Source organism: Paramisgurnus dabryanus, chromosome 19, assembly GCF_030506205.2.
Source record: "Paramisgurnus dabryanus chromosome 19, PD_genome_1.1, whole genome shotgun sequence".
NCBI lineage: Eukaryota > Metazoa > Chordata > Actinopteri > Cypriniformes > Cobitidae > Paramisgurnus > Paramisgurnus dabryanus.
The window spans coordinates 5,880,807-5,904,770 of NC_133355.1; the positions used below are offsets into that span (position 1 = coordinate 5,880,807).

General features: G+C 33.9%; 2 protein-coding genes across 2 annotated transcripts; one reads left to right on the forward strand and one right to left on the reverse strand.

Moving 5' to 3' along the window:
• Positions 1-6,757: 6,757 nt before the first annotated feature.
• Positions 6,758-9,505, forward strand: LOC135775795 (4-galactosyl-N-acetylglucosaminide 3-alpha-L-fucosyltransferase 9-like). Its single transcript, XM_065286298.1, has one exon. It carries the CDS (start codon positions 6,758-6,760, stop codon positions 7,985-7,987), a length of 1,230 nt encoding a protein of 409 aa, XP_065142370.1. The 3' UTR covers positions 7,988-9,505.
• A 6,649-nt stretch (positions 9,506-16,154) lies between these two features.
• LOC135771559 (uncharacterized) lies at positions 16,155-22,517 on the reverse strand. Its single transcript, XM_065281862.2, has 7 exons — positions 22,335-22,517; positions 19,918-20,247; positions 19,458-19,787; positions 17,513-17,840; positions 17,264-17,352; positions 17,100-17,158; positions 16,155-16,918 (listed from the first exon to the last, which is right to left on the reverse strand). Exons 1-7 carry the CDS (start codon positions 22,381-22,383, stop codon positions 16,895-16,897), a joined length of 1,209 nt encoding a protein of 402 aa, XP_065137934.1. The 5' UTR covers positions 22,384-22,517; the 3' UTR covers positions 16,155-16,894.
• Positions 22,518-23,964: the final 1,447 nt, after the last annotated feature.

The window sequence follows — 23,964 nt, forward strand, 5'->3', positions numbered from 1 at the left end:
ATTTTGAAAATAGTTGGTTGCCTTACCAAATGATGCATAAAAAGCCCTAAAGTTAGTTATGGTGTGTAAACATTTTTACAGGTTTCAAGGAAAACACAAAAAAAGATGTTTGTGATTCTATAAATATGCAGAACTCAAACTAAAAACACAAATTTCCACACCAACAGGTAATGGGTGTTTCCAAAGGAAGGGAATACGGAAAAATACTAATAGAGGAGAGAGAGAGAAAGAGAGAGAGAGAGAGAGAGAGAGAGAGAGAGAGAGAGAGAGAGAGAGAGAGAGAGAGAGAGAGAGAGAGAGAGAGCGCGTCATCTTGTGTTTGTTCATGACAACACTTATAACAACAGTCAATTAAATAAAATAACAAGCACTAACATTACTTTGAGAAACGTGAGAAAAACATATTTTTTCAAACACTCGAAAAACCTTTCTTTATATAATCAACAATTAGTATGGTTTCTATAACTATTGTAAATATTGTAAACTATTTCTTGATTTTTTCACTCGATGTGCTTTACATTCAGTAGAATTTTAAAGATAAGAAATCATAGGAAATTACATTATGGTTCTTTGTCGCTTTTATGGAATAGTCCTCCATAACTAATATTAGGTGTTTCACTTCATTAAATGCTGCGCAAACCAGATATCAAGTTTTAAGTTTGGCATCAAGTGTTACTGCGAGAGCCGTTATACAGCACAGTTTTTTAAACAGCTCTCGCGATACTATGATGTCACATTCCAATTGATCTGCGCAACATCGTATGAAATCAAACACGTCTATTAAACTTTATACAACTGTCATATGAGAAATAACTAACATTTATTTAAAATCTACTAACCTTGCGTCTCTGTGGAGAATGCGTATAAAATCCATTAAGTCAAACTTTCGGGGTATTTAGTCAACGCGTTTATACAAAAGGTTTCGCAGAGAAATCACATTTACCTCAGTGCGGGAACACTTCAAAATAAGAGTCGTTCATTATGTGTAGAAATAAGTCTGCAGTTTAGCAGATACAAATACATATTTATACATTTAAAGATATATTCTTACATAATATGAATTATTAAAATATGTATTATTATTCTGTATTAATATTTATATAATATTATATAAATATTTAATAAAAAAATTGCAGAATCAAATTATACAGAATCTTCTTATCATTTTTTGTAGTTTATATGATGACAGTGAGCCTGCGTTGATACAGGCAACTGCAGTAGCTGTCCACTCATGTTTCAAAGATCTCTTTTTAAATTATCCTTTAAAAAATATTTAATTGTTGAATTAATGGTGAAGAAATACACTAAACATAGTGCTGAAAATATTATTATCATCTCTTTATAATGCAAATGGGATTAACATGCTTAGTAGCTCTGTTGTTTAGCACCTCTCGTGTTTTCTTTTCTTAAAATGCATAATAAGAGGGAAAAAACTAACTAACTATCAAGTTGAGGCATCTATTGTGGGAAACTGTTTTGGTGATGCTGTGGACAGTGGCGCCGCTAGCAATTTTGGGCCCTATGAAAAAATAGGGGGTCAGGCCCCCCCATACCCATTTCGTACTAAACATACAATCCAACCTACTGTAGCTATTCAAAATCTTTGTCTGTAATTTAATAATACAGAACTATTTATTTTGCTATTGTTTTGACCACAGTTATCAGTATTTATAGATACCTAAAATGTCTGCAGCTAAGATAATTTATTGTGCAATGCAAATTTAATTGAAAAATACAGTACATTAAATCAAATATTCAGAGAAAATGCAACATTCTTAAAGATTAAAGATAAATGTGACCATGCCTGTGAAAACCCAGCTGAAGTATTTCTTTGTGATTTACCGTTTTCCACATAAAATCATCCTATATAATGTATCTCCTCTCAGTTGAGCCAAGTTCGAGTTCATGCAGCACCGCAAAAACTGAAAGGCGGATGATGTCAAAGCACCGTGAGAGCAGGTCGAAATTAGACTTCAACGTATGGTTTCTCGAATCCCGGGACTTTGATGTCTTTCGCCTGTCGTTTCTTGCAGTGCCGCATGAAGTCGAACAAGCCTGTAGAGTGCCGCACGGGTTGACATATTTTTGCTAATCTGAAGTAAGCAGAATGCTGTTTCCCTCATAAAATTTTTTTTCCCAAAAAGCTGTATTAAAAACATTCGGCGCATCATAAAGAGGAAGATGTGACAAAGAAGACCTAAGACAGTTGAACAACTAGAAGCCTGTTTTAGACAAGAATGGGACAACATTCCTATTCCTAAACATTGGTCCTCCTCCAGCTGTTCCTTGTACATTTAGCTTTTCTTATTGCTACCTGTCCCAACTTTTGTTGGAATGTGTAGCTCTCATGAAATCCAAAATGAGTCAATATTTGGCATGACATTTCAAAATGTCTCACTTTCTACATTTGATATGTTATCTACATTCTATTGTGAATAAAAAAAATAAGTTTATGAGATTAGTAAATTATTCCATTCCTTTTTTATTCAATTTCTACAGTGTCCTAACTTTTTCTGATTTGGGGTTGTACATACCTATCATCCAGGTGTGCTTTTCCCTCATTTTTCTTGATTGAATACTGGAAAAGAAAAAAGAAAGACCTGATTTACAGCTTCATTTTCACAAACCAGTCTCTCTCTTGCCAACACAAGTCACGGATATACATAACCAGTAGGTATGAGAGGCTGTGCTGTATATTGTGAATAAGTCACGGCAGTAGGACGTTGTTAGGCATGATGCCAGTACCTGCAACCAGTGACTTAATCCCAATGCAACATTAGTGCCACAGATACCTTATTGCTTTTATAAAACTGTTAATAATAATAAAGCAAAAAATATGTATTAACGCAACTTTTTAATGTTGTAAAATCACTAAAAGCTTTCCTTCCCCTGGAAAAAATAGTCTCAGCGACCAAGAACATTAACAGAATGTGTCACGTGTTTATGTTGCTACGAGTGAATGCAGTGATACCAAAGTCTCTTGAATCACAATTAAACAACAAATCGAGGTGATTTCAGCGTATATGCATGCACACATGTTGGCAAGCACCTCATGTGACTCTGTACACACTCTTTATTCACAGCAAAATCACCCATGAAAATGGGTGTTAAATCTACACTGCTGGTGTTTATATGGGTACCACCAGACCTGGTGTAAAAATGTTGTCTACACACACATTTCATTTGCATTCGGAAACTTTAAATGCTTTAAATGTTGACAAAACACCTTTAAATGTAAAATGATTTGAGGAACAGCAGTCTGTGTGCATTTTGAAAATAGTTGGCTGCCTTCCCAAATGATGCATAAAAAGCCTTTAAGTTAATTATGGTGTGTAAACATTTGTACAGGTTTAAAGGAAAACACGAAAGGAGATTTTGTGATTGTATAAATATGCAGAATTAAGTGTATATGGCCACATTAATCTCAAACTAAAAACACAAATATCCACACTAACAGGTAATGGGTGTTTCCAAAGGAAGGGAATTGCAAAACAATATGTACTAAAGTTTTACACGTGTTTAACTTTCAGTAGTATAGGGTTTCAAATTAACACAGTATTGTAATCCTGTGTAGAGATAAAACAATATTTTTCCTGAAATTGGAATATACATTTTCTTATTGAGATTTCTGTATGTGTCATATTTTTAGTAATGCTTTTTTTTAAAGCCTAATGCATATGTCATTACAAAGTGACCTTTCTCAGAGTGTGAAATTCAGGCAGATTTTTTGACACAGAAAAATACTAATGGGTGTACAATACTAATAAATACTACAATACTAATATCTACTTTCTTTCTTCTGGTGTGGTAAGAAAACATTTTAAGGATTTCAGAAAAGTCAAATGTGTTGATTTACTGTGTTAGATAGATATCGATATAAATCGCAGAAGTCAAAATTGCAAAAAATGTCCCAGATTACCTGAATTCACCTTGCATTTGCTTCAATAAAAAAGCTCTGACACAATAGAGACAGCGCCATCTTGTGTCTGTTCATGACAACACTTATAACAACAGTCAATTAAATAAAATAACAAGCACTAACATTACTTTGAGAAACGTGAGAAAAACATATTTTTTCAAACACTCGAAAAACCTTTTTTAGATACTCTACTATTAGTATCGTTTGGATAATATTGTAAATATCGCAGGTTTTCTTGATGTTTTCACTCGAAGTGCTTTATAGATAATTAATAACATTATGGTTCTTTGTCGATTTTATGGAATAGTTCTCCATAACTAATATTAGGTGTTTCACTTCATTAAGCGCTGCGTAAACCAAACATCAAGTTTGGCATCAAGTGTTACTGGGAGAGCCGTTATACAGCACAGCTTTCTAAACAGCTCTCGCGATACTATGATGTCACATTACACTTGGTCTGCGCAACATCGTACGAAATCAAACACGTCTATTGAACTTTATACAAATGTCATATGAGAAATAACTAACATTTATTATTCTCTGTGGGGAATGCGTTTAAAATCCATTAAGCCAAACTTTCGGGGTATTTAATCAACGCGTTTACACAGAAGGTTTCGCACAGAAATCACATTTACCTCAGTGCGGGGACACTTCAAAATAAGAGTCGTTCATTATGTGTAGAAATATAAGTCTGCAGTTTAACAGATACAAATACAGATACAAAATGATACAGCATCTTCATCTAATTTTTTGTTGTTTATATGATGAAAGTGAGCCTGCGTTGATACATGCATCTAAAGTAGCTTTCCACTCCATGTTTCAAAGATCTCTTTTTAAATTATCTTTTTTTTTAAATGTAATTGTTGAATTATTGGTGAAGAACTACACCAACCATACTGCTGAAAATATTATTATCATCTCTTTATAATGTAAATGGGATTTACTAACATGCACAGTTAGCTCTGTTGTTTTAGCACACTCTCCTGTGTTTGCTTTCCTTACTAAAGACCTATAACATTGGTTATGTGCTTTTTAAAAATAAACATATCAAGTTAAGGAATCTATGTAGTGGGAAACTGCTTGGTGATGCTGTGGATATCTTCTCAGTTTTATTTGAAATACTGTCAGGCAATTTTGATGTAATCAGTCCGCCCCTGATTACTATTATTACTTTATTTAAAATGAGTTTCTTGTTGTTTTTCATATTTAAAATGATATATTTTTTATTTACTATAAGTGATGCTACTGGCTCAAAAATGAAACACTTCACTTCCGGCACATCTATCTATTGCTATTTTAATTGTATAAAAATCATTTATCATATTAATTTTTGATTACCTGTATACATAATTCACTAGAATTTAGTGTTATAGATAGTATCAACAAGTGATTACAATGGGAAATGCACTTAATAACAAGAATTAATGTTGACAAACTGTTAAATATGATTTACCTGCTGGCTTGCTGGAGCTTACAACATGTCAAATATGGGAGGAGAACTTTACTGGAAAGACCTGACATTGAGATGTCTCTCTCTCATACCTCACAATCAAAATAGTTTTTGATACAGAGGTAAGTTATCACAATTATTTCTCTGTTGTTTGCAAATTTCATTTAATTTTAGCCAACCTAAAAATTATGTTTCTGTGATAATGTGCCATGTGCATTGCGTTAATGTGAAAAAGAAATAACATTTTGCTATTTAATTTAATTAAATTGAACAAAAAACACTTTTAATTTCATTATTTTGATTTGAACATCCACACTTAACATTTACTTAAAAAGCAACTATAAATTATTAATAGCCTATAATGAAAAAGATACATGAAAAATTATTTTAAAATAAAATGTGATGTAAAATGTAATAAATTACAGTGAAATATTATTGATGTATATTTTAAATTTAAGTCAGAGTTTCACTTGGAAGCAGTTGCCTATGAGAAAATATGTAAGGACAGTTTGGATTTGTCTGTAAAATTCATTTTCAATGACTTTTTCTGCTATTGAGAACGTTACTTATTTCGTGCAAACTTATGGGCCATGCTGTAAAATAACTCATATCTGTAAGAGTAAACATGCCCCAGTGATCCAAGTTCAAGCTATTTAATATGATAAATATAATATTTTATATAATACCAGGGTAACAATTTACAATACGGTACTTGTAAATATGAGTTAATGCATTCCTGGCAATGAATCTAGCATTTATTAATCTTAGTATTTGTTAATTTAAAATTAAAGTTGAAACTATTAACTTTAGTTAATGCACAGTGAATAAACATGAAGAATTGTGTAGCCATAGATTAATAAATGCTGAGAAACTATAATGCTCATTGTTGTGATAGCTAATGCACTTACTAATGTTAACAACCTTCCTGTTAACAACCTTCCTGTTATGTGTTACTAATAATACAAAAAATAATATTATTATATATAATGTATAAAAATAATTGACAATAGGTCGTAAATTATGCGCACCCAATGTGGTAATGCAGCACAATGCGAAGCAGGTATGCATAGTAAATAATAAAAAACCAGAGTCAATTATTCCACTTATACCACGGATACCACAGACATTGCTCTGGTGGTTAGACAGGTCAGGCCAGTTTTACATAAAAATATTGTGGAACCTGTGGAACATTTATGAACCAATCAGAATAAAACATTAAACAGTCATGTGATATAAATAATTTAAGTGAGAAAGCTTGAGTAAGCTTTAACTCAGACATCTACATTGTACACTGAAGTATAGACATAAATCTAGATATATTTCTCTTGACAATCATTTATGGAGGCCAATAACTAATAATTTTTTCAATCCCCCAGAGGAGATAAAAGATGACTTCTATTCCTACCTCCAAAGGGACCCAGAACATTGCAATCGCTGTCTTTTTGTTGGCATGTTTTGCTGCAATATTCTGCGTGTACTATAAACCAACTACAAGCTGGTTGAAATGTCCTGTTGCTCAAATCCATAAAGATAACATCAGTGCAGAAATGTGCTTCAGTGCTCTTAAGATACAGAACTACATTTATGTAGACAACAACTGCACTGTCACCTTGGACACAAAAAGGATTCAACAACTACACAACAATATCATAACAACTACACCAACAACCAATACAACAACAACAACAATGCCCAAACCTCTGACTACAGCAATGAAAGATCCAGAGATTATTATATTAATCTGGATGTGGCCTTTTGGTGGTTCTTTTAACCTGAGCCCCTGTACAAACTACAACATTGAAGGCTGCCGACTAACAGCTGACAAAAGTCTGTATAACCAAGCTCACGGTGTTATGTTTCATCACAGAGACATTCGTGGAGATTTATCCAATATGCCAAAAGAACCACGACCAGCCTTCCAGAAATGGGTTTGGTGGAATATGGAGTCTCCAACCAATTCAGGGAAATATCCTGGGCTAAATAATCTGTTCAATTTGACTTCAAGTTACCGCCGAGATTCTGACGTTCCAGTAACCTACGGTTCATTGGTAGAGGCCACGGATGAGGAAAAAAATTACACAATACCACACAAGGATAAATTAGTCTGTTGGATAGTAAGCAACTACAATGCAAACTATAAACGATCAAAATACTTTAATGAGTTATCGAAGTATATTACAATAGAAGCCTACGGTAGACACTTTAACAGACACATTAGTAAGGAAGAATACGCAAAAACGATGGCTAGTTGTAAATTCTACCTTTCATTTGAGAATTCCATTCATAAAGACTACATGACCGAAAAGTTGTACAGCCCTCTCTTCTATGGCACGGTTCCTGTGGTTCTTGGCCCGTCTAGAGAGAACTACGAGCAGTTTGTCCCAAGTGGAGCATTTATTCATGTTGATGATTTCCCTTCCCCGAAAGAATTGGCAGAGTTTCTGAAACACCTGGACCAAAATGAAGACCTCTACAAACACTACTTTACATGGAGAGAAAATTTTGTTGTAAAGGGCGGCCAATTTGGTCGTGATCATGCCTGTCAGTCTTGTGAACATATTCGAAGGTTTAAGAACTACAGAGTAGTGAACAATCTTAACAGCTGGTATTTTGTTTGAGGATAGGAGAGAACGGGGAATGTGGGAAAGCAATTTTCTCAGTGCCATGACTACATTTGCATTCCAAGCTATGACGGCACTTCAGCACACAACCTTTGACGGAGAAGCCAAATATCACGATTTTGCCATCATTTACCACGGTTAGGTCCAGAAAGCTATTTATTGAGCACTGAAAGCTTTACTTTTTCTAATTGCAAGTTGCGTTTGTCATATTAATGATCCAATCTACAGGTTTTTAAGTGCAGTAACACATAAGGGCTTTCCAAACTTAAAAAAAAATAAACCCTATGTGAACGGAATCCTGGTTTATCAATTTCGCACTGTGCATTCCTAAGCCCTGGGTTAACATTTTCATTCGCATATTTGTGGTATCAACAGTCATGATTGCAGTGGCGGCTCATGAGGGGGCACTTATTCATAGTGATGGGACGAGAATGCCCATGCCGAGTCAAGACAGAGTCTTTGGAGGGTCGAGTCCGAGTCGAGACAGAGTCCTTTAGAATCGAGACCGAGTCGAGACCAAGACCATAAAAACATGTCAGTTTTCATATTCATGATCTAATATCACCCCAATTAATTAATCAATAGTTAGGCCTACAGACTAAGCTAGATTGGGAATTGTTTAGAGGAGCAGTCTTAACGTCTTAATATGGACTATGCTTTTACTATCATTAAAAAAATCCCTACCACTTGCATCATCTTCTAGAGATAAATAAACGGCTCTGATGGCAGTATCTTTGCATTGCACCATGGGATGTCATTTTCAAATAATGCCCGTCAACATTGCATTTTATTATTATTGTTATGTGTTGTGTGATTTTTTTATATGAACATAAAAAAATGTGTTGGTCTCGAGGACTCGGTCTGAAATTACGAGTCCTTCTCCTCTCACTGTGGTCCGAGACCGAGTCAAGACCGAGCCTTTGAAGGAACAAGTCCGAGACGAGTCCAAGAAAACAGAAATCGGTTTTGAGACCGGTCTCGACTCGAGTACTACATCACTACTAATTTAAAAAAAAAGTAAATAAAAAGAGTGTCATGTGTGTTGTTTGCATTTTCAAAATATGTGTTTGTTGCGTCATGTGAACCATGTGCATCACGTGTTTTGTCAAAATGCACGCAAGACACTCCCTTAACAGTAAACTCTGATTACGCATGAGATTATGCTAGGATTTGGCAAACGCGAGCGTCTCTTTTATCATAAACCCTTTAGAAGTGTCTGCAGCAGGCACTTATTTTGACAAGACACGTGATGAACACACAATCTTTTGAAGCGCAGAACACATATTTTGAAAAAAGGAACCACACACATGATGGGCTACATACATGTTGTGACGAACTTCGCATCGAGCGCCCTCGAAAAATAAGTCACCGGCCGCCACTGCATGATTGAATAAAAAGCAATGTCAATCTGACTGTATTAAAATAGCGTGCTGTCACTTTAAATAGCCGCTTGTCTCGGAAACGTAAATCACTCTTGGATGTTTTAAGTCTCCTGGGATGTCATTTTTACTCCAGTTCAGGGGCCTCATTTATAAAGCGTGCGTACGCACAGATTTGATCGTAAAGTCTGCGTAGGCGAAAATCCACGGCAAAGTCCATATTTATAAAAACCGTCTTTGACGTGGAAAAGTGCTTAGCGCCACGTCAGTGTCTGAGCAGACGTACGCACTTTTGCTTGTCTGATTGCTGCAGGTTTTTGAAAATATAAGCCATTCTTGCTGTTTGAAATTGGGTTTAAACATTGACAAGCGCTTTTTATATGTCTGACATTAATTACGCATCGTTTAAAGGCGGAGATCTGAAACTGCTCGGCTGCGCGCACAAGTTCAAGTTCATTTCTGATTTATAGATTTGAAAGGGGTACGCGCGTTTTCTGCGCGTACGTTCGGTTTATGAATCACACGTACGCATTTTTGTTAAATGATCGCAAGATCAAATTTAGGATGGTTTTTACGCAGCATTTTATAAATGAGGCCCCTGGTGTTTTCAGTACACAGATGTTGAGATGAGGTACTTTACTCGAGCACCGAGTCATAACATTCTAACCCTGCTTCAGTGTGGGGTTTCATAACCCGGGGAAACGATCCTTAACCCAGGGTTAAAACAGGGTTTAGAACAAAGAAAACCCAGGGTTGAGCGCTAAATGAAGTTTGAAAAGCCCTATAATGAAGTTTGCCCTGTTATGGTTTTTTAAGTATAAATCGTGTTTAAATGTCAGGATTTCCTGTCGGGATATGGTTTTATTGTGTGTTACAGCTTTTAAGATATATCTTAAAGTCAGATCTTAGCTTTTTCACCTTAACCTCTGAATTTGCAATGTTTTCATCCAGACTTGTATGCACATTTTGAATTTAAAAACAGTTGGATGGAAACATAACTGCACTGTTGCATTATGGTGTGAAATTGTATTATGCTGATTTAATTTAAATGTTATATTGTTCATACTGTTGAAAAAAAATATTTTTTGCAAAAATGAAGGAAAAATATGTTTGCTGTTACATATTAACAAGGCCATAGTCAGGTATGTTTAATAAAAACAAGAAAAAAGATCAAGCTTGTATTGTTGTGTTACTTTTGACACACCTGTGAGTTACATTCGTCCAAGCTGGTCCTGTGCAATTCAAACAAATGATGACTTTAAATATATAAATATGTATAATTTTAAAATTATTTAAAAACTATCCAAGAATTATCATATTTTAGCCAAAGCATCTCTTTTGGTGAGGGAGTAAGGGCATTAGCTCATTTGCATTTAAAGGTACACACACAAAACAGTGCGTTTTCGAACCACCCAAATAGGCACATGCTTTTCATGAGGCTGTTATTTTATACTTTTCAGGGTTCCCACACCTTAGTTAACTTCAAATTAAAATTCAAGGACTTTCCAGGTCCAATACCTTCAAATTCAAAGAATAAATGTGGGGACATATTTCAAGAGCAAGGTTACATCGTGTTACCTTTTAAGATACATTGTTACAGTTCCCTTTTGAGGGAACTTGTGCTGCGTCACTGCGGTGACACTTTGGGGGCACCTCCAGGGGTAAGTGCATCTGAATGTGTATATCAAATTCAACCAATGGTGAGGCTTAACGACAAAGACAGGGTGACGTGGGAGCAAGGAAGTATATCGCTATCTGAAATATTGCCAAAGGCAGTGTTACAGGGACGCAGAAAGTATGGCAAGGAAGACGCAGCGTCTCGTTCCCTTCTCAGGAAACAACAGTTACATACGTAACCAGAGACGTTTTCATGTGTCAAACACAACTATGCAAAAAAGCATTTTGGTATGAATCAACATTCGCATACAGAAGATATAAGCATTTAAAGTGAACAGTTTAGCACGTGTGCTTAAAAAGTCTATTTTATGATACTATCCTATACTACACAGGGAATATGGAATTTTTTTTTCAGAAAACTTCTTGCATAAAATGGATTCAAGCACTTTCAATGACCTGTATCTATGTATGTATATTTTCAAAAACTTCCCTGTGCCTTATTTTCCCCCCGAATTTTCAAGGATTTCAAGGAGCCTTGGGAACCTTGACATTTATTCTATAAAGACAAAGACTTGTTAATGTTTAATGTTCATTTAACTTTGAAAAAACTTTTGCCAGTAAATAACACACATTTAAATCTACAGTAAGTTATTTGTTGTTTTGTGAACCTATGGATATAGATATACAACATTGCACCTTAAACATATAAATGAATGAACACCTGAGGTTTTCTCATGAGGTGTAGCCCTTTTTTCTTATCCAAAATTAGGTACTACGCAGTATACCAATTATTGTCTCATTTGAATAGTTCTCATAGTTCTACCTGGTGGAGCAATAACTGCAAGTTCTGTACCAACTGTGCCTAAAGTGTTTCATAACATTTCTGACACTTACAGATACCAAATATTTATCTAAAATGTATCTACAAATTACGCCCATCCTTTTTATAAGGGCAAAGAACCGCAGACATTGTGTGAAGGGTTATTCTTGCTACAAGATAGACATCATATTTTAATAAACATCATCAAAAAGCTGCTTAAATGGTGGAATGAGACATTGGATCTGTGAATGAGATGGAGATACCAAAGTTATTCCTATCCATTCTGGCACTTGCAACACATTGGCTAAAGTTCAATGCGTATTTCCATAACACCTGTGTCATTAGATCTTTGTCTGTTAAAGATCAACATGCAGTAGCGCCAGTGTCAACACAATGTTGTGTGGATCATCTTTTCCTAAGTTTAAGTCATGAGTGATTAATTACTTAAATCTGGTTAATCCAGTAGGTACAAGGTGTCTTTGATTGCACAAAAGACGTTCGAAGTTGTGCAAGTGTGTTAATTAAGCCCTTTTCACAAAGACATTCCGGAAAATACACAGAAAATGTATCCTGCATTTTTCCGGAATCGTTAGATTTTTTGTTCATTCACACTGCTATGATGCCGGCATCTGCTGGTCCCGGAAAGACACGTTACCTGTTGAAAGTCCTGCCCTCTCTTCTACGCAGCGTCTGAAGTTTGATAATTATTTATTATTTCTCTCTCCAGAAACCACTCGCGTGCATTTTTGTTTATGATAAGACTGTAAAGCAGCGCGTGAACGCACAGTTCTATGCTGGTGAATGATCTCCGGTTCAGAATGGATATTTGACATGCTCCCTGACATTTGACATTTTGCCATGACACGCGCATCCTCACTACAGCACGTGCGTCATTGTTTATGCGTCTCATTTATCATTTCCTGATAACTGCTTCAATCTAGTTTGCAACATTTCTTGTGGTGAATGTTTATATGCATGTTATCTCTCGAGCTGAACCATAACTTTTGTTGTGATGAAGCACGCGTCCTCACTACGACACGCCCATTAAGGCATTATTTCGGCTTCTTCTTCACAAAGAGGGTTTTCCGTGTATCTGACTAGGTCCTCTTTCCGGCAACGATCCCAGAAGATATACGGGACATGTTTGTGTTCACACAGACGCTTGTCTGGCAATTTTACGGGTATTTTCTGGGACCAAAAGTCTGTGTGAATGGGGTTTAAGTTCCTGGCATTTGGGTGGCTAAGGTGGCATGTACACAAAGACATTTTCATTCTGTGATCAGTGTATGTTTACAAAAACACCAACAGATGGCAGGTGGTGTTCGCGCCGAGTGCCCAGAGTTGAAAAGCTTAGCCCATCAATGTCACTTTTCACTTGGCTGTCCAATCACAGTGGAGGAGGTGCGGCACAAATATCACAACAACAAACCAGCACATCGTTCAACGACTGATAAACAAAACAGAAGTATTACAGAAAGTGCTTAGCTGAAAAAGTGCTAGACTAGCAAGCGCACAGTTGGCATTAGCCTGGCATTTTTAGTGACGTTTAAACGCTTTGGTGTACGAGTCCCCTTATGTTTTAAAAACAAAGCCCTTTTTGACGCTGGATTCACAGATCATTTAAAATCGAATCCCATTGTTAAAAATCCTGAGACGCAGGTGGTAAGTAAAACTGCATCACATGTCTGTTTGGTGGTAACTGAATAGAATGTTAACATCACCAAAGTATATTTAATCAAACGGTTATCCAGGGATAATGCGATGATGTATTGTGTATGTTGCATGTTTAAAACTCTGTCTTGACTAATCTTAATATTTTAATGGGTAGACTGAGTAGCTTAATGCTAAAATACACTAGTTTACATTTGAAGTGGATCCTAAACTTCATAAAAATGGTCTTTAAATTTTTTAACCATACCCATTCTTGTCCTATGATAACTTTGATGTACCTGATCTACTTTAATTGTTGACTAGTGTATATAAGTAATTAATTTAAACCATGAAGGCGCACTTTCTCGCTAATGTCAAAGTATTGCAGTACATTTTTTTCCGGTAGGTGACCCGCCAGTACAAAAAGGCTCCTAATATGTACCATTTCGGTACAAATATGTACAGCGGCGGTTGGTGACTTCTCTTAAGAGGGGCTCAAATTCGAAATATGTGTTGGGCGTGTCGTGTGTGGCTTGTCATATCAAATTATGTGTTTGTTGCATCATGTGAACCTATGTGAATGCATGTGTCATGTCAAAATATGTGCAAGCTGCACACGCCTCAAAAGGATTTATGATAAAAAAGATGCTTACGTTCACAAAATACTCGCAAGACACTCCCTTAACACTAAACTCTGTTTACAAATGAGATTAAGCAAGTATCTGACAAATGTGAGCGCCTCTTTTATCATAAACCCCTTCAAAGCGGAGAAACTAAACAATTTAACATGACACATCAGATTACATTCAGAAAAACAAATAAAGAACAAAGAGAGAGGAAATGAACTGTACAAACAGGAACTCAAGGTATTTTTACTTATGTCATAATGTTCAAATGATTTAACCTGACTGTCAATTGAAATACAAAACAAAACAAAACAAGTTACTCAATGAATGATTCACAATTGATCTGTGAAGAGAACATTATGGAGTTTAATTAACATTGACTGATCGAACTAAATGTAAAAATGTTGTCTACTCAGGTTAAACCATATAGTTTGAAAATTACTCATCGCATCAGTAGATCTCGTTTCAAACACAAAAGGATATGATTGTGAAGTGTATTCAGCCACAGAAGCTACATTCATCTCAAAATAAAACAACAACAACACAAACAGGTGGTGGGTGTTTCCAGTGATGGGAAAACCGCAGCCACAGAAAGTCATTGTAAAGGATCAGCCCATGCAAACATTTCAATTAGTCATTTAAATACGGTTGTCAAACCCTGCAAATTAAAATGGCCTGGCACTTTCTGTCTTATTTTTCGTGACATTTTGATCTGAAGCACACTACCCTACTGTAAACACTTGAAATTACACAGGAGGTGACATCAACTTCTCCAAAAAATGAGATCTAAGCATGCAGTAAAGTAGATCAAATACAAAATCTTGTTTTTTTAATACAAAAACTCTGAAGTGAAATAATCTTAATATATGAATATATTATTACAACGAGAATAATAATAACAACTGTATTTTTCTTTTACAAATCTTAATAATTCTAAAAAAAATAACCAGTTTGGAGAACATTGTTAATAAAAAACAAAAAAACTTTTTTTCATGTATACACCGTTTGCGGTTAATGCTTTGTACACTCTGGTATATTTTATGTATGTTTTCTGTATAATGTTGCAGTGTCAAGATCCAGTGTGTTTATTTCCTGTTCTAACAAAATTTAGTCAACAGACTTTTACTATAATTTTAGCATAGATGCCATGCAACTGAGATCACATGAAGTCATGGTAAGAGATTGCATAACAGGTTCAGTGATATAGGATTCTTACTAGATTATTGTTAAGGACATCAATCTGATATAAATAAGACAATTCTCCTCATTGTTGTCAAATATGTTTGTGATCTCAAGCAACAAATATGTTATGTGATTTGTTTGTCCCACATTATCAAATATTATTTAGAATATTGGACAGCATGCATTGGGTAATCTGGGACAGTCTTTATATGGGTGGTGGGGTGGTGGTATGCATTTAGGTACTTAAATTAAAATTAATTAACACAGTATTGAAATATTTTTCCTGTTATTGGAATATACATTTTCTTATTTAGATTTTGTCCCTTTCATTTTTTTCACAATGCTTTTTAAAAATTAATGATATTTTGTTTAGCATGCATATAGGTTTTTTTTTAGGCCTAATACATATGTCCCAGATTACAAAGTGACCTGACTCAGAGTTTCACATATTTGGCACAAAAACCCTATGGCATGTCTCCTCTGGGTAAATATGTCTACATATTTTTTTCTGGTGTGGTTAGAAAACATATTAGGGATTTCAGAAAAGTCTATCGAAATAAGTTGCAGAAGTAAAAATGCAAATAATGTCCCAGGTTACTATACACCACAGCTAAACTGATGGATAAATGGAGAGAGCGCCATCTTGTGTCTGTTCATGACAACATTTGTAACAACAGTCAGTTAAATAAAATAACATTATTCGTTGTCTTTGAGAAACGTACGACAAATATATATATATATTTCTATAGTTATATAAAATTATATAAATTATATAGTTTATAAAAAAGTTCTTTGGAGTATTTGAAAAAAAAATATATATATATATATTCCAGAAACTCCAAACAACTTTTTTAAAATACTCAAAGATTATCGTTTAAACGATATTGTAAACTCAACAGCAACCCTGTCGCATCAGCGCTTCACATTAAGTAGGATTTTAAAGATAAGAAATTACAGGAAATTACATTAAGGTTTTCTGTCAATTCTATGGGATAGTTCTCAATAAGTAATATCAGGCAGGTTTCACTTCATTCAGCGCTGCGCAAACCAAACATCAAGATTGGCGTCAAGTTACTGCGAGAGGTGTTCTAAACTACAGCTTTCCAACAGCTCTCGCGACACTATGATGTCATATTCCAATTGGTTTGCGCAACATTCCATGATATCAAACACACCTTTATACAAATGTCATATTAGAAATAACTAACATTTCTAAAAAAATCGACTAACCTTGCGTCTCAGTGGAGAATGGGTTTAAAATCCATAAACCCAAACTTTTGGGGTATTTAATAAACGCGTTTAAGTCGATGGTTTCGCGCAGTAATCAACACAGTTACCTTTTCTGCAAACAGTGGGGAGACACTTCAAAATAAGAGTCTTTCATTATGTCTAGAAATAAAAGTCTTAAGTTTACCAACACATATTTATAAATATAAAGATATATTCTTACATAATAATACTAATAATATATATTATTATTTTAATTATTAAATATTAATAATTACACATACACATTTAATTATGAAACAATACAACATCTTCATTGAATTTTTGTTTTTTTATATGTAATTAAGACAGTGTCTGAGCCTGTGGTGATACAGGCAACTGAAGTAGCTGTCCACTCATTGTTTCAAGGATCATCTTTGTCGTTTGCCTATCAAAAACAACAGAATCTCAAAGTTAATGTAATGCAGCGGCTAAGTTTTAAAAGTAAAATTCTCTTTTTCTTTTTTAATAACCCGTTTACATTTTTTTTTTTATAATAATGGTTGAATAACTGGTGAAGAACTACAACAACCATGGCGTCATATTTTTATAATGTAAATAAGATTTACTTTTATGTACAGTAGCTCTGTTGTTATTTCTGTAGCATCCTCTCCTGTGTTTCCTTTTCCTAAAGTGCATAATAAAAACACTGTAAAGACCTATAACATTTACTGACGTTTAAAAAGCACATGATAACTTGTCAAAATAATAATATTTATAATAAAGGACTTACTATGCCATGACCACAGTGTCCAAATTCCAGATAGAATAAATATAAGCAGCAATACTCCACAAACAATCATAATCACACAAACAAGATCTCTGAAACACAGGACAATGATTCAACTTCTTAACAGTGAAGTTGGTATTTGAATGTCAATCCAATTCCTGCATGATGTTCATTCATGCAATAGCCAAGATGGTCATGGTAACGTTCTGTTGTATCATTTTTACAATTTGTTTTGAAATACATTAAACATACCTGCACTCGAAAGGAGATTTATGATCTTCAGATGATACAGAAGAGTTACTAACAGTTGCTGATCCGCTGGTTAGCAGTGTCGTAATACCACTAAAATGAGATGAGTATTTGTTTCTTGTGGTTGGATAAGTTGAGGAATCTATTGTAGTGGGAAGCTGCTTTGGTGATGCTGTGGATATTTTCTCATTTTCATCTGAACTACTTTCAGGTAATTTTGATGTTACTCCTGAATTATGACGGTTTACATTAGTAAATGTTGATGGATTAATAGTAAATGATTTTGTTGGACTGTAGGATGACCATGGTATCATAGTAGATGTGGAGGGTCCTGCAAATAATAAAATGTTTGTCATTATAAATTAGAATAAATCTGTTTGATTGTAATGTAGACTATAAAGATGATGCGTTACATTTCTGTTCATTTTTTGCTTATAATATTTTTGCTTATAACAACAGTAAATTGACCAAGTAGGTTGATTTTACCCAAACATACAAACATTCTGTGCACAGTTTTTTTTTTAATCATAAGATCACAAAATAAGTTCAACCAATGGACTTTAAAGTAGAAGTGTCTGTTTGTCTGAGCAGTTAAGCTACTTTGCAATTATTTTTGGCAATTTTATTGTTATTACTTTATTTAAAATTAGTTTTTTTATTTACTTTTAAGAGGTAGTTCATTCAAAAATGAAATTTCTGTCATCATTATCCCCATGTTGTTCTAAATCTGTATGAATTTCTTTTTTCTGATGAACATATTTATAAGATAAATGATGGTAAGCACACAGCTGATTGTAACTATTGACTTCCATAGTAGGAAAAACAAATCCAATGTAAGTTGGGTACCGTCAACTGTGCGCTTACCATAATTTATCAAAATATCTTCTTCATTATTATTACAATACTTCCACACTGCAAAAAATGACTCTTACTTAGTATTTTTGTCTTGTTTTCAGTAGAAATATCTAAACATTCTTAAATTAAGATGTTTTTTTTCGATGAGCATAACAACCTAGGAAAATAAGTCTAGTTTAAAAAATATATATATATATATAATTTAAGTGAATTTGTGCTTAAAACAAGCAAAAATATCTGCCAATGGGGTGAGAAAAAAATTGAAATATAAGATTTCTTTTTTTTTAAACACTTAATTTGAGCAAAGTTTTCTCACCCCATTGGCAGATAATTTTGCTTGTTTTAAGCACAAATTCACTTAAATTGTATAGTTTTTGTCTTCAAACTAGACTTATTTTCTTAGGTCAATATTGCTCATTAAGAAAATACATCTTGATTTAAGAATTTTTAGATATTTCTACTGAAAACAAGACAAAAATATTAAGTTAGAAAGTCATTTATGTGTTTACACTGCAAAAAATGATTTTCAAGAAAAAAAAATTCTTTTGTCTTGTTTTCAGTAAAAATATTAAGATGCTTTTTCTTGATGAGCAAAACAACCCAAGAAAAAAAATCTAGTTTTAAGACCAAAATTATCAAATTTAAGTGATTTTGTGCATAAAACAAGAAAAAAATCTGCTAATGGGGTAAGCAAAAAAATCTTTTAATTCAAGAAAAATTCAAGAAAAATTTGCTTACCCCATTGGCAGATTTTTTGCTTGTTTTATGCACAACATTTTAACTTATTTTTTTGGGTCGTTTTGCTCATCAAGAAAAAGCATCTTAATTTAAGAATTTTTAGATATTTTTACTGAAAACAAGACAAAAATACTAAGAATTTATTTTCTTGAAAAAATTTGCAGTGTACTACAGTATGGAAGTCAATTGTTACAATTTATTAAAATATTTTCTTTTTTTGGTTTTTTGTGATGCTACTGGTTCAGAAATTAAACACTTCACCTCCGCCACATCTATCTATTGTTATTTTAATACTATAAAAAGTATTTTTCATTTTAGTTTTTGATTGGTCTATACATGATTCACTAGAATTTACCTGTGTTGGTTGCACTGGATTGCTCTGAAGTAACATTAATATGAACTGGAGCCTGAAGCCCACCAGCCATACACCAGTACCAACCCACATCTGCCTTCTTCAGACCTGTCAGTGTCACCCGAAAAACTCCATCATTTGTATCATTTATCTGTACAGCTGCATCAGGGGAAGACTTTAAATCCTGAGCCGTTTGACAGGAGTGTAAATCTCCACTTTTGCACCACTTCTTCTCACTACCTTTAAGTTTTTCGCTGTAGATACACTCAACTGTAATATTGCCTCCTTTTTCACTCGAGACCATATTGCTGGCCACTGACAGATCTGGAATACCTGAAAGCAATAATAAATCATTGTAATGGATTAGAAACCATTTCATTGTATTATTATGAGCACTGTCTACATTATTAATTTTTTTATTAAATTACACTGAAGACTTCTGCGTCTACAGTACATTATTTACCCTCAGTGACGGTAAGATCTAGAGATGCTTTAATGTCTGCACGGAGGAGACCTACAATCTTCACTGCACACCAGTAACGGTTTGAATCACTGGTGCGGAGGTTGGTCATTGTCATGGTCATTACCAGTTCATCTGGGTCGTTGTGAAAGCTGATGCCTGGTTGCTTCTCCTTTTGGTTGGTGGGTCGTAATGTCATGCAAGTTGACCAGTTCCTTCCTTTGCACCAGTATTTAGGGTGCTCCTTGTAAAGAAGATGGTAGTGACAGGGAATAGTGACGAAGCCCCCGGTTTTAGCCATTATCTTGCTTACTGTCCATAAGCAGCTGGTACCTGTAGGTCAAAAATCTCTTTATATTCTCTAAAGAGAAACTTCTACTCATGGACTGTAGATGTAAGAAACACTATATACTGTAATATATACAATGTACTATTACATGAGGATATAAAAGCACAAATATATATTTAGAGGAAAATAAAGATAAGGATGTTTAGCAATTTTTGCTCAATTGTAACATCAGAGTAACAAAAATGTACTGGTTATCAAACTTTTTTGCATATGGCCCTCCTTGTGAACGGTGCCCCCATTTGTGCCCTTTGTGGCCCCCCCAAACGAAAATATATGGCATAAAACATTGTAAAACATGAAATTTGATTTAAACTAACTTTAAACCTTTAAACCTTATTTTTTTTAAGGTTTATATAATATAATATAATATAATATAATATAATATTAAGGTAAATACTTCCATGAAATACTCCCACTGGTAACATTAAAATTACATAACTGTATATTTGTGTAGTCTTACTTTATTTGCTTCTGTTTTAATACTAAATGATTACATAAAAAAGATATATTGCAGTAATGATAAAAAGGAACTGAAATCAGATTTTGATTTATGTTAATGTAGCCGACAGCTGCATATAGTTCGCTTTCTCTGTAGTAACTTAAAATATGCAGCTTAGCCGGCTAAATCATGGATAAAACCAGCTGGATATAAATCAAAGCCAAAAGATGGATATAACCATGACGTCATTAACCATTCGGGTTGGATTTATCTATGTAACTGTTTGAGGCACTACTATTATTAGCAACCAGATCGACAAACTTAGGTTTCTGTTGTTGTTTCTCATGCAGCATCTAGTCAGCAAAATATTTACTATAATGATATGACACAATGGACGTAACCTGAAATGAACCCGGCATGGATTTTTGCCGATAGCGATTGCTCCACTAATGAACTATTGGTGCCGATTAATCGGCAAAACCGATTAATCAGTCTACCTCTAGTATCAACTTTGTTATTGTAAAACTTTTTATTGCTGTAAAAAATGCTGTAGTTATGCAGCTGTTTGCCAGTAACTTACTGTAGATTTAAATATGTGTTATTTACTAGCAATAAAACTAAAATAACAGCCTCATGCAAAGCATTCTGGGAACCAGAAATCCTTATCAACCTTTCATTATTTTTTTCCTTCAGATTTTGGTTCCCAGAATGCTTTGCATAAGGCTGTTATTTTAGTTTTCATCTATAAAGGTGTTTAATTTTCTTTTAACTTTGAACAACCTGTTGCCAGTAAATAACTGTAAATCTACAGTACTGGCAAACAGCTGCCATTAATTTCTATGAAAATTTTTAACAGTACATTTTATGCCATGTGTTTTCCCACCGATCACAAATGTGCCATCAGCATGTTTACTCATTCCAACAAAACTGAATAATTGATTTCAAATATTACTAATAAACACCTTAAAGATAATGTGTATTCAAAATCTTTGTCATATCTTTATGTAAACATACTTTTATAATCTTTTAGTTTTTGTGTTTGGATACAGCCACCATCTTCTCATCAGATTGCTCTGGTCATGTTACAATTTGTACTATCCATGAGAAACTTTACATATTTAATTTATTATTTTCATATTTACAGGAAATAAAGTAAAACAATATTCAATAACATAAGTGCAACCCTTCTTTAGGTGGGATGTGACCCTGCTTAAAAAAAAACTAAAGGTTTATGGTTTTCTTCATTAAATCATTCTTTGATATCTTTAATATTGACTGAGTAAGGTCATGTCAAAGATTAAAATCAATGTGAAATCATCAATCCAAACCTTGAGACTTTAGCCAGGATTTCTCAGATAAAGTATATAACTTTGACACCTGCCACCTAAATTGATTAATCTTTTTTTGACTGTTTGCCTTTAACTTCTATAGCTGTGTTATAAAAGTATGTATTTGCTATAATGTTTACCCAGTTATGTGCAAACGGTTACTTTTTGCCCACTCAGTATATACAAACTGATGTATTGGAAAATATACAATGTATTTAAAGTATATTTTTTAAGCAACAACATGAACCATTTTGCTCTAGCTTAATGTTACAACTTTTCATGACTTTTTTATAAGAGGACTTACCTTGAATTTCTAAGAGGAGCACCAGGATGATACCAAGCAGAAATGCCATCTATACAGAATAAAACTGACACACAACTGTCTGTGATTGACTATCCATCTTCAGATTTTGAAAAAAAGTCTAACCTTACGCATGTACGCCTTTACTTCCCCTTAAGTTATTGCATTGTGAATTTCAACATTTCCTGCTTAGCTTGCAATTCGTATTTCCTTTCATCCTTCCGTTTAATAGTGTCAAAAAAAATCTGAATATCACTGTTATAGCAATTCAAGTAGCCTAAATAAAATAAAAATATTCTGATTTTCATAACATTTATCAAAAGACATTTTTATTGTAAATTGCTGTTTTATTCATTCTACAAGACAATTTTGTGAAAATATAACCTTGATATCTTTAATATTGACTGAGTAAGATCATGTCAAATATTAAAATCATTGTGAAATAAATGAGTGAAATAAAAAATATTTTTCCATTCTTTCATCACAACATGTTGGCCTACCAAGAGCTGCAGGGTATTTCCTAGACTGCATTTCCAAGTATTTTTGGCCAATAATAAAAACAACGTTGTAAACATGAGCTTAGGCATGTGCTAGTACATACATACCCCACCCCACGCAAGTGCTTTACAACAGCTGGTCTTCTCTCCTTTCACTAGATGACGCTGTTCAACCCATTTGCGTCTCTTTGTTTGTCTTGTTTTGTAACAGAAATTTGAAGTACATTGTAGGTAAACAGATCTGTGATGTAGGCCTACTTCATTTTAATTATGCAATTATTTGCTATCTAATTCACCTAAAATGACTGTCATAAGCTGCCAAGTAGGAAGTAAAGAAGCTATAGGGGAGAAGATAGCAGAATAAAAAAAGGAAAGGTGTATTATAGTAATAAGAAATGTTTAGCAGCATTAAACATTTTAGATGTAAAATAAAAAATCTGTGTACTTTTATCTTTGTCCTCTAGAGGGCAGCCGAGACGTTTTCATGTAGTGTCTGCATGTTTATTTCATTCATGTTTATTTTTTGCATGTATATATTATTTACACATATTAAACGTCACTCCAGTCTTTCACTCCTGAATGGCCTCTCAAATAAAAGTGGATTATTACATAATCTGATTTTCCTCTTGCCCTTTCCAAATGGAACTGTCATACACTGATGACTATTAAGTGTTCAGTTTCAAATTCTGTTAAATACTATTTTTATAAAAGACATAGTGTTTTCCATTTATATAACTAATAAATAGGGCACACCTCACCTCTTGGCATTAATTTTATGTACCCGCTTTTGCCATCATGTAAATATATAACGGGGACGTCATCGTCATCTTAATAAGAACGTCATATCTGACGTAGTATGTATGGCACTTTGCATACTTTTTTGCATAGCAAGCATATTTCTAAATGTATTTAGATTTATACAAGTCTATTTCTATTTCAATATTTGTAATGCCTAACATTTAGTGTTTTCTTACCTGTTTGTGTAGAAATTATTTATTCAGATACATTTATCGTTGTAATGTATAAAAAACAACATTGCAATCGTCTACAATGCATCCAACTTTGATGGGTAAGTGATTTTTACAGCTACTTTATGATATTGTTTACCTTGTGATTGACATACAAACACATTACGT